Source organism: Hyla sarda, chromosome 4, assembly GCF_029499605.1.
Source record: "Hyla sarda isolate aHylSar1 chromosome 4, aHylSar1.hap1, whole genome shotgun sequence".
NCBI lineage: Eukaryota > Metazoa > Chordata > Amphibia > Anura > Hylidae > Hyla > Hyla sarda.
In genome coordinates, this window is record NC_079192.1 from 199,787,126 (window position 1) to 199,799,625 (window position 12,500).

At 35.8% G+C, this 12,500-nt stretch overlaps 1 protein-coding gene across 5 annotated transcripts in view; it reads left to right on the forward strand.

Annotated features, from left to right (window-relative positions):
* Nucleotides 1-4,825: 4,825 nt before the first annotated feature.
* GATA3 (GATA binding protein 3) overlaps nt 4,826-12,500 on the forward strand; it is a 34,319-nt gene continuing 26,644 nt past the window's right edge. The window contains exons 1-2 of one of the 5 annotated variants that reach the window (XM_056573266.1): nt 4,826-5,382; nt 7,716-7,772. In XM_056573266.1, the coding sequence (XP_056429241.1) occupies nt 5,305-5,382; nt 7,716-7,772 (135 nt within the window). In that variant the 5' untranslated portion in view covers nt 4,826-5,304. The remainder of the gene's footprint in view (nt 5,383-7,715; nt 7,773-12,500) is intronic. The other 4 variants (XM_056573265.1, XM_056573263.1, XM_056573262.1 and 1 more) reach the window with 4 other exon arrangements.

Here is a 12,500-nt window from a genome sequence, read left to right on the forward strand (position 1 = left end):
TTTCCAACAAGGGTGCCTCCAGCTGTTGCAAATCTACAACTCCCAGCATGCCCGGACAGCCTTTGGCTGTCCGGGCATGCTGGGAGTTGTAGTTTTGCAACAGCTGGAGGCACCCTTGTGGGGAAGCATTGCTCTACAGTCACATTCATATATATATAGGGCTTTGTTTTGCATATATATAGGTGGTTAGATAGATTACAGTGGTCATTTGTAGATATATGGAGACTGGAGGTACCTCAGCTAATGCTGTCAGTCACTCCACACAATACACAAGCCTTTGCAGATAAGCAGCAATATTCCATCCACACTCTCATGTCTAGGCTAGAGCCACTGGAAAGACAAACCTCAATGGAAATGGAACCAGATCTAGATAATCAGACCAAGGCTAAAAGTGATGAATCTGAAGTTTATTGTAAGAAAAGTGCATTTCACATAATGATCCAGTGTCAGGCACCGGCAAGGAGGAGCAGAGTCCCCCTCTCCTGTCTCCAGAACCGTTCCCCCAAAACTATCAAACATCAAGAGATCCAATTACTCAGTGGACACAAATACTAATCTCTACTCGTCTGCCCGGCAAATAGAAAGGACATTGTGTCCCCTGGAGTCCATTTACATGGGCATTTTATATGCCACCAAACACTGTCTAAAGCCCAGTCATGTGTGTGTGTTTTACATACTAAGATTGGATATATGTATATCTTTGTTTATTGCATCATAATTCTACATGTGAGTGTGTTTTACATACTAATATTCTATATATATATGTATATGTTTGTTTATTGCATCATATTTCTACATGTGAGTGTGGAAAGATACTCAATTCATGAATATATATATATATATATATATATATATATATATCCATGATACATATAGAGATATATTCAATTCATGATTTTATATATATATGTATATAAATGTATATATATATATATGTATATGTATGTTTATATATATATATATATATATATATATATATATATATATATCCATGATACATATAGAAATATATTCAATTCATGATTTTATATATATATATATATATATATATATATATATATATATATTCATGATATATCCATGATACATATAGAAATATATTCAATTCATTATTCTATAGATATATATATATATATATATCCATGATACATATAGAAATATATTCAATTCATTATTCTATATATATATATATATATATATATATATATATATATATATCCATGATACATATAGAAATATATTCAATTCATGAATATATATATATATATATATATATATATATATATATATATATATTCATGATACATATAGATGATCTGATATAGTCAGTGTGCCTGTGAAGAAGTGAATGCCCATGGCATAGAGGGGGCACACCATCCATGGCTGGCTATGCATTATAATTAGAGGTAATTGAAGAGAGCTTAGCCTTGGTACAAAATCGATTTGGCAGGCAGAAGTATACATTGCTCTTAGTGGCCACAAATCTAAAGATATGTACAGATGTGATAAATAATGCCCTGTTTGGGGGAGCCCTGACTGTGTGCAGATGGAACAGAATTTTGGGGTGGATCTTGTTGATTTCATCCTGAAAGTGACACACTAATTACCCAGCAGCAGCAGCACATTGGAGGGGAGGCGAGCTCCAGCCAGAGCTTTATCTGATCTGCCTCTTATTTTCCCAATTAAAAGTCTAAAGGCAATTTCATTGCCCCAGATAAAAAATAAGCCCCCTCCCTGCTTTCCTCGCCCCCTGTATATATTTTACAGCATTGGCCATCAGTCTGCCAGCATCAGATTCATTGTGATGTATTAGATGCAATAAATTATCCCATGTAACAAAACATTGGGAGCTGAAAGGCTGATAATCTGGAAAGCACAGATAAGAATTCATTATTCCAAATCATTATGAATCCGACGTTGCCTGTGACTTCTTCCTTAATCAGCTCCTGTGATCCTGGTTATGTGAGCAGCGCAGATAAGGACACAGTCATTTATAATTCTCCACCTCGCCTAATATTGGAGAATAAAGTCAGTGCAGGCAAATGCTACTGCTGCTACTCCTATATGATAGCACCAGGCAATGAGGAATCACAGCTCCCATCTACTTCTCCTTATTATTATTATATATCCATCCACGCTGGAAGATTTCATTACACACCAGACTCTCTGCACTACGAGTAATTGATATAAATGTGCAAAATGGGAGCAGACATGTTATTTAGAGCCAGGAAGATGGCCAGGGTGGCTTCTCCCTGCTTTATGAATGACACAGGATGGAGAACAACATTCACATGTCCTCTACACAATGACATGCAATAGACAAAAAGCATCAGCATGATATATATATATATATATATCAGTGTTTCCCAACCAGGGTGCCTCCAGCTGTTGCAAAACTACAACTCCCAGCATACCCGGACAGCCAAAGGCTGTCCGGGCATGCTGAGAGTTGTAGTTTTGCAACAGCTGGAGGCACACTAGTTTGGAAACATATATATATATGTATTCATCCCTAAGTGTGTATATATATATATATATATATATATATATATAATTTATTTTATTTATCCTCTCTCTCTCTCTCTCATATCTCTCTCTCTCTCATATATATATATATATATATATATATATATATATATATATATATATATATTCATCCCTAAGTATATATATTTTTTTATTTTTTTATTTATCCCTAAATATAAATATATATATATATATATATATATATATATATATATATATATATTTATATATATATATATATATATTCATCCCTGAGTATATATATATATGTTTTTATTTATTTATCCCTATATATATATATATATATATATATGTTATATATTCATCCATAAGTATATATATTTTTTTAATTTATTTATTTATCCCTAAATATACATATATATATATATATATATATATATATATATATATATATATATACACACATCCCTAAGGTTTTTTTTTATGCCATCTTATCTTTTTAGCTTATCACAGCTAGTTGTGTGTGTATATATATATATATATCGTATGTATAAAGCAGCTCCATGCTCCTCCCTTTGCAGATGTTATTACTAGAAGGGCTTCTTGGGGGGGTATTTTGGTAGGACACGATGGACCATGTGAGGGACAGGTGACAGCACTGTGTTAGTGTGTAGGCTACATGGCTGTTCTTGTTCTGATGCTTTATTAGGTTATGTGTGATTTTAATATACACCTCCACATTTCATCTTCTATGTGCAGTAAATACAGAATGATGGCATTTTGACTTTCATGCCCACCATGTTCAGGTCTTGTGCCATCTGATCTGATGAGGCAGTCGCCTATGTCTCACTCCAGATAATGGAGACTGGCATTAACGATCTATGGTTTAAACTCTCCCTCACCCCGTAAAGCCTGGCACTTATCTTGCCACCTTTATCTTGGCACCGGAGTAAAGTGGCCTGTGTCTGGACTACTTGTATTCGCTCTATAGACTCGCTTGCAGTCTCATTATCTTTAATTTATCGCCTTAATTGAATTTGTTTTCTAAAGATAGAATTGTTACGATCAGATTACTTTTCACTACACAAAAGAGTCACATTAGAAAGTGAGAGATGTGCCCCCAACGTCAGCACCGACCCCATACTGATCCATTACACTGATTTATTAAACATCTCCTGCTTCCCATATATACCCTGCCCGGATGCCTCTATGCCCACCTACCTGACCCCCAAGCTGCTGCCATCCATACATCTTACCATCCAATATCCATCACCTGTCATATTGTAATGATACTACACCAGCTTTACTACTGTACAGGACCCCTGCAGCACCTTGTGCAGGATACAAGGGGAACAATAGGAACAGTATTTGCTATCAAATACCAAAACACTTTACTGTCTTATTTATCTACCTTATCTACCTTACTGTCCTATTTATCTACCTTATTTTATCTAGATAGATATGAAATAGATATAGATAGATCAATACATATTACCTAGATATCAAATATATAAATGCGAAATAGATAAACAGATAGATAGACATTACATAAGGAATAGGTAAATAATAGATTGACAGATAGATAGATAGATAGATAGATAGATAGATATTTTATTAGATAGATATGAAATAGATAAACGAAAATTGATAGGAAATTAATAGATTGATTGATTGCTAGATAGATTTAGATAGATATGAAATAAATAGACATAAATCGTACATGACAGATAGATAGATATGTGATAGATAGATAGATAGATAGATAGATAGATAGATGATAGATAGATAGATAGATAGATAGATAGATAGATAGATAGATGATATATAGATAGATATGGGATAAAAATATGTGAGATAGATAGATCGACTATAGATATGAGACAGACCGATAGATATATATGAAATAATAAAATATAGATGTGAAATATATCTAGATAAATAAATAGATGATAGATATGAGCTAGATATATTAGATAGATAGAATATAAATAGATAGATATGGTGAATGATAGATATAAAATAGATGTAGATGAAAGAATAAATAAATAGATAATATATAAGAGATAAATAGATATAGATAGGAGATAGATAGATTGATAGATAGATAGATAGAAGAATACATCTGTGCCGTTGTCATTATTTGAATTCTTTTTTTTTAACTGATACAACAATTCAAGTACTACGAATACGGCAAAAAAATATAATTAGGACCTCAATGCACTGCGCCAATTTGTTCCTCCTCCCCTAAAGCATACACCCCAGTATAACGCTGTGATGTAGCGCCCATTCGTAGCACATCCACCAGACAATTTTGTTAAATGTGTTGCAGATTCAGGGGCTCTGTGAATAAAAGAAATGTTCTGTATAAGTGACTGTTCTTGAGAGATCCCTGGAGCTGATGTGAATGTGAGAGGACATAGTGACAGGGCTAATGGAGTGGATATTGACTATGGAGATGAGTGGAGGATGTGGGCAGTGGAGTCCATCATAGTGCTGTGCCCTCTGTGAAGGTCCTGGGTCCACCTCTCCTGTCCCTGGTGTCCTCTGTTTCCTCTCTACCTGCAGCATCACATGTTTAGAAAGTGGATGTCACTCATCTGTGTGGGATGGACGAATAACAAGCAGACCCCAAAACTGAAGACAGAGTGGTAGGACTGGCTGTGAATGAATGTTATGTGAGTGAATTGTAGTAGTGTGCACAACAGGAGAGATTGTCGCTGTGTCCTGAAGGTGGGGATGTTGTTATGTGTGTGCTGTGTAGTGCAGGCAGCAATGACTGAATAGCTCATCATCCCCAGCTCTCTCCTCCGGCCTCTGATGCTTACAAATCCTCAGACTCAATGTACTGCTGTGTGTGGAGGCTCCAGGCAGCGCCCTGCATCCAGGATACTCAAGGTACTACTACTCCTACTACTACTATTACTACTACTACTACCGTCTATTACTCATCGGCTACACTGGCTGTCATTCATCCAAGAACAACTACTCTATAGTCGATGTATTAGACGTAAGGACACTTGCAAATAAATTCAATGCAGCTGTCTATCTATCATTTAATTATCTATCTCATATCTATCTATCTCTCTGTCTATCTATCTATATTCAATCTATCTATATTCAATCTATCTATCTATCTATCTCTCTCTATCTATCTCTAATCTCAACTGTCTATCTAATCTCAAATCTCTAGCTGTCTATCTAATCTCAATTATCTATCCAAACTATATTTTTATATTAATCAATATGTCAATCATCTATCAATTATCTATCACCTCACTCATCTATTATTTGTCTATCGATTATCTATCCATCATTTGGCTAGCGTATCCATCTTCTATTCCAAAGTTCTATAATTTTTAATCTCTCTCTCAATCTCTCTCTTTGTCTCTCTCTCTCTTTCTCTCTCTCTCTCTCTCTCTCTCTCTCTCTCTCTCTCTCTCTCTCTCTCTATATATATATTACTATATATCTGTCTACGTTTAATTTCAATGTTTAATTCTTTCCCTGGGTCTCTATTTTGCATCTATCTATCTCATATCTATCTATCTCATATCTATCTTTTTATCTATCTATCTATCTCACATCTATGTATCTATCATCTATCAAATTTCTATTGTTCTTTATTGTTAACTATCCATTCACTGCTGTAAAAATATTCCCTTATATTCACTCTGTACCCCTCACAAATAAATAAAAGCAAATCCTCCTCTTTATAAATATTTGTAGAATTATAGTAGTGACTTCTGTTAATTACTGTGCAGTAATAAGGTGGACATCAGGCTTCTGCATGTGGTCAGCTGTGGTGATCTTCTCTGTGGATTCTTATAGTAATGATGATAACAATAAGTGGTCAGTTGGGGGTGATCTCTGTAGATTCTTATAGTAATAGTAATGATAATAACAATAAGTGGTCAGCTGTGGTGATCTTCTCTCTGGATTCTTATAGTAATGATGATAACAATAAGTGGTCAGTTGGGGGTGATCTCTGTAGATTCTTATAATATTAATGATGATAACAATAAGTGGTCAGTTGGGGTGATCTCTGTAGATTCTTATAATATTAATAGTAATGATAATAACAATAAGTGGTCAGTTGGGGTGATCTCTGTAGATTCTTATAATATTAATAGTAATGATAATAACAATAAGTGGTCAGTTGGGGTGATCTCTGTAGATTCTTATAATATTAATAGTAATGATAATAGCAATAAGTGGTCAGTTGGGGTGATCTCTGTAGATTCTTATAATATTAATAGTAATGATAATAACAATAAGTGGTCAGTTGGGGTGATCTCTGTAGATTCTTATAATATTAATAGTAATGATAAATAATATTAATAGTAATGATGATAACAATAAGTGGTCAGTTGGGGTGATCTCTGTAGATTCATATAATATTAATAGTAATGATAAATAATATTAATAGTAATGATGATAACAATAAGTGGTCAGTTGGGGTGATCTCTGTAGATTCTTATAATATTAATAGTAATGATAAATAATATTAATAGTAATGATGATAACAATAAGTGGTCAGTTGGGGTGATCCTCTCTGTAGATTCTTATAATATTAATAGTAATGATAAATAATATTAATAGTAATGATGATAACAATAAGTGGTCATTTGGGGTGATCCTCTCTGTAGATTCTTATAATATTAATAGTAATGATAAATAATATTAATAGTAATGATGATAACAATAAGTGGTCAGTTGGGGTGATCTCTGTAGATTCTTATAATATTAATAGTAATGATAAATAATATTAATAGTAATGATGATAACAATAAGTGGTCAGTTGGGGTGATCCTCTCTGTAGATTCTTATAATATTAATAGTAATGATAAATAATATTAATAGTAATGATGATAACAATAAGTGGTCAGTTGGGGTGATCCTCTCTGTAGATTCTTATAATATTAATAGTAATGATAAATAATATTAATAGTAATGATGATAACAATAAGTGGTCAGCTAGGGCGATCCTCTCTATAATAGTAATAATAGTACCACTCATAAATCTTACAGGTAATCTAATAAGGTAACTTCCACACAGTCTATGTACAGAATCACGTGCTGAGTGTCAGCTGGGTGATTCGGGTGTCCTTGGCTCCATCACCCAGGAAGAGAGGCGCTGCTCCCCCGCAGTGACCGCTGTCAGAAGGAGGAGGAGACCCCCCCCCCTCTCCTATAACCAGAGCAATGTGTGTGTCATCTGCTCCTCACAGATCCGGGAGATCAGAGAGAGGAGACCGCGGAGCGGCGGCCGGGGCCTGGCACTGCAGGTCAGTGACTGCGGATCATCCCTCCACGTGGAGGGAATTAGATGGATCTGTCCTTAAAGGGGCCGCATGTGTCAACGTGTAACCCTACACTATTGTTCCCTGTCCAGTATAGAGAGTCGTGCTTGGTGCTCGGAGTATCCAGTATTCTGTGTATAGATGACAAGGAGACCCACATCTACCTTCTCCTATTATTCTATAGTGGGGCCTCTGCCCTGTCGTGACAGCTCTCAAGGCTCCGGTAGTCGGGATAGATTCCTCAGTGCTAGGGAAAGGCTTTAATGTACTGCATCGCTATAGTGGAGCTGCAGCTGACACAGATATCTCTAGATCTGTATACACCTAGTCCAGCCAGCAGTATACAGCAGAGGAGCCAATGTGTTGTATATAAGGAGCACCGGCTGTGGACACTGAGAAATACACTGACTGTTCTATGGATGAGTGTGGACACAGATATTGACAGATATGTGTGTACTATACTATATACTATACCAGTGGTCTTCAACTTGCGGACCTCCAGATCTTGCAAAACTACAACTCCCAGCATGCCCGGACAGCCAACGGCTGTCCGGGCATGCTGGGAGTTGTAGTTTTGCAACATCTGGAGGTCCACAGGTTGGAGACCACTGTACTATACTATAGACTATTCAGATATATAATACTAATGTATGTGGTCAGATGACAAACACTTCTTCACATATATTTCATGTATCTAAGCCATATATATATATATATATATATATATATATATATATATATGTATTCCTCATATGTGTGTGCCTGCATATTGTAATATACGGTGGAGATGTGTTGTTCTCCTCTGTGTGCAGATATTGCTGTCTCTGACGCTATTTTCCGACCACTATTAGGGATATCACTGCGGCGACCACCACAGCTCCACATATACAGCCATTCTGGGCTCAGCCCCTGGAACACTGCATCTTATAGTCCCTGTTTAATCTATGGAGCATCAATGACACCAGAACATTCTCAGAAAGATCACAAGTGGGGGAATGACCCCCTACATCCTCCACTCCCCTTCACCCATCAACATTTTACTATATATTCTTAGGAGAGGATTTTCACTAGAGACAAATATCAAATATTCGCTATTACAACATACAGTGACAATCCTAAATCATTATTAATTTTATGGTTATATTAGTACAAGTGTACATTTGTACATGTATATATATATATATATATATATATATATATATATATATATGTGTGTGTGTGTGTGTGTGTGTTGTAACTATATATATATATACATATATATATATATATATATCTGCTGTATCTATCTATCTATCTATCTATCTATCTATATATATATATATATATATATATATATGTGTGTGTGTGTGTGTGTGGGCCGTATCTATCTATCTCTCTCTCTCTCTCTCTCTCTCTCTCTCTCTCTCTCTATATATATATATATATGTGCTGTGTCTATCTATCTATCTATCTATATATATATATATATATATATATTTATTTATTTATGAATATTCTGTTTATCTATTTTACACATGAAGCATTTATATAACATTACATCAGAATACAGCTGCCTATGATTCTAGGCATAACTCGCTGTTGGATCTGTCTAGAATATCAACAGATATTAGGTGGATACATAGTTATAAAATATGAAGTGTAGAAAGGGATATATATATATGGAAAGGGATGCAATCATAAATACCAGGATATATAGATGATAGATAAATTGATAAGCGCATCTAATATGTGAATAGTAGTCAGATGCATCAAGATGGCGTCTTAGGGATTATCTATGTGTCTGTCTATTCATCCATACTCTGGTTATTATAAAATGAGGGATTGCCGTTCCCTCTGCCTGCGAGTGCCAACCAGGCTGGTAGCGGTGCGGTGCCATCCTCCTGCAGTAATCGCCCGCTGTCACCTGCACTTTGTTCTCTCCCTAGCCGGCTCTATATAGAGGTATGTGATAGTTAAGGGCTTGGATGTTAAATGTTTACACTAAAGTGGAGAAATGTGTCAGTTGAACTGTTCTCAATGGCCTCTGGAGACATTTAACTAAAACACATCTAGTCTGAGCCAGAGGCAGACAAAATACCTGTAATCCATTTTCCATTCGTGTGATAAATGGCCAGAGCTCCACGAAACTGGAAGAACGCGAATATCAATCTCCTACAAAAGCCACAATACTGCTAATTCCAAGGACTAGAGTCCCCATCATCATCATCATCAAAGGTGTGTTATTAATGTGTTCAAATCATCCCCACCACCATTATTCTATCTATCTATTTTCATATATATATATATATATATATATGCTTTGGACTTGATAAAGGGAGGAATCCCGAAAGCTTGTCTTCATAAAACACTGTTAGTCCAGTAAAAAAGGTATTACAATATTCTGCAACATCCTATGATTTTGTATATATATATATATATATATATATATATATATATATATATATGTGTGTGTGTGTGTGTGTGTGTGTGTGTGTATTATCGGTATGTAAGCGATAAATATATATATAAAATAGATAATTGATGGATAAATAAATAATTAATGGAGAAATAGATAATTGATGGATAAATAGATAATTGATAGATGTTAAATAGATAGATAATTGATGGAGAAATAAATAATTGATGGATAAATAAATAAGATAATTGATGGATAAATAGATAATTGATAAATAGATATATAATTGATGGATAAATAGATATATAGTAGCTGAAATCTTTCAAGGTCGAGTCGCTTCTCGGTTTTTAAAGTGATGCAGCTTTTTTTCTATCTGTATATTTCCTATTTATCTATCCATCTATTTCCTATCTATCTATTCATCTATCTATCTATCTATCTCTCTCATATCTATCTTCTATCCATCTATTATCTATCTATATATTTATGTCTCTATATTTATTGTTTATGGCTCATGTATTCTAGATAATAAATGAAGCATGAGATAGACCAGCCTGCCCCATACAGTGGAGGTTGTGTTCCCCTTTATTCTGTCTATGGGCTGGACAGAAGTGGTTGCAGATAGCGCTGCCCTGGGCCGTGTCCTCTGTATAACCCTCTGGTCCGGGGCCCGGGGCTGTGTACACAGCTTTACCTGTACTATTCCAGGACCCTGTTAAATCAAACGTAACCTAATCCTGGGCGATCACCAGGCTGCTCCTCCAGCCCCCAACCCGAGAGGCGCAGAAATGCGGACCAGGTGCGGCCGGACCCCCACTCCTCACATCAAAAGGAATGGAACTAAAACAATTCACTTCGGATCTGGGGGTCTCCATTGTTTTCTATTAACATCTCTGCTGATTTCCTGCTGCCTGGTACCTGTGACCCGCACTGTGACCCGACTACTGCTCTTCATTATTACCATGGCGTGTAAGGCTTAGGGGCTATCAGCAGGGTTGTATGGCGTCACTGTCATGACGTCATTCTTATTCCTCCCCACACAACCCTTTCCTTGCTGGTACTAAACCACATAACAGCAGTATATCTCAATGTTTCATGGCCATTTATTGCTTACAGCCCACAATGTATTATACTGACATGAAAGCATTCCATACTGATTTCTAAAAGAAAGAAAACATCTAGAATTTGGACTCATTCTTGAGATTTCATCAGTAAGGTATTGGGAAAAGAGCACAAGCTTCGTACTGGAATGTCCTTTAAATAGCCCAGATCAGGATCCCCCCTCACATGCCCCCATGTCACCTGAATTTCTGGAATGAGGTATTGGGGAATGTCCCTTAAGATTTGATCTGACGTGAGAGGTAAGTATAGGGCCAGAGGCAGCCTGGCTCCATGGGTGGGATATCAGGGAGATCTGGAAGACAACCCCCCCCCCCCCCCCAGCTCTGACTGTCCTTCCAGGCTGCCCCAGGCCTTGGTGCCACTTTCTGCACTTTTTGTATAGATCCCAGCATGAAAAGGAACACAATCTATAACATCTCAGTGCCAGCTCCCTCCACTTCAAGCCACATGGCAGGTTTCTTCACTGCTCTATTGTGTTTCTTCATTGGGAAAACAAAGGCGGCTAATAGTGCTGAGCAGTCAATGAGGGGCTGGTGGGCTGGGATCAGTAGTCCCCCTGCCCAGGGGCTGCACCGCTCTGCTCACTGATCCTTGTATTCCCGGGAATGGAGCCCGAGAGTCCCACATCAACTATATATATATATTACATGTCCTATCATCTATCTATCTATCTATCTATCTATCTATCTATCTATCTATCTATCTATCTATCTATCACCTTATCTATCTATCTATATCTATCTATGTATCTATTTATTTATCTCATACTGAACTATCTATCTATCTATCTCATATATTTACTGTACTATCTATATCTATCTATCTATCTATCTATCTATCTATCTATCTATCTATCATCTATCTATCTATCTATCTCATATTTACTGTACTATCTATCTCTCTCTCTATCTCATATATTTACTGTACTATCTATCTCTCTATCTCATATATTTACTGTACTATCTATCTATCTATCTATCTATCTCTTTCTCTATCTATTATCTATCTATCTCATATCTATCTATCTCATCTATCTCTATCTATCTCATATATTTACTGTACTATCTATCTATCCATCCATCTATCTATCTCTTTATCTATTATCTATCAATCTCATATCTATCTATCTCATATCTATCTATCTCTCTATCTCATATATTTACTGTACTATCTATCTATCTATTTATTTATCATAT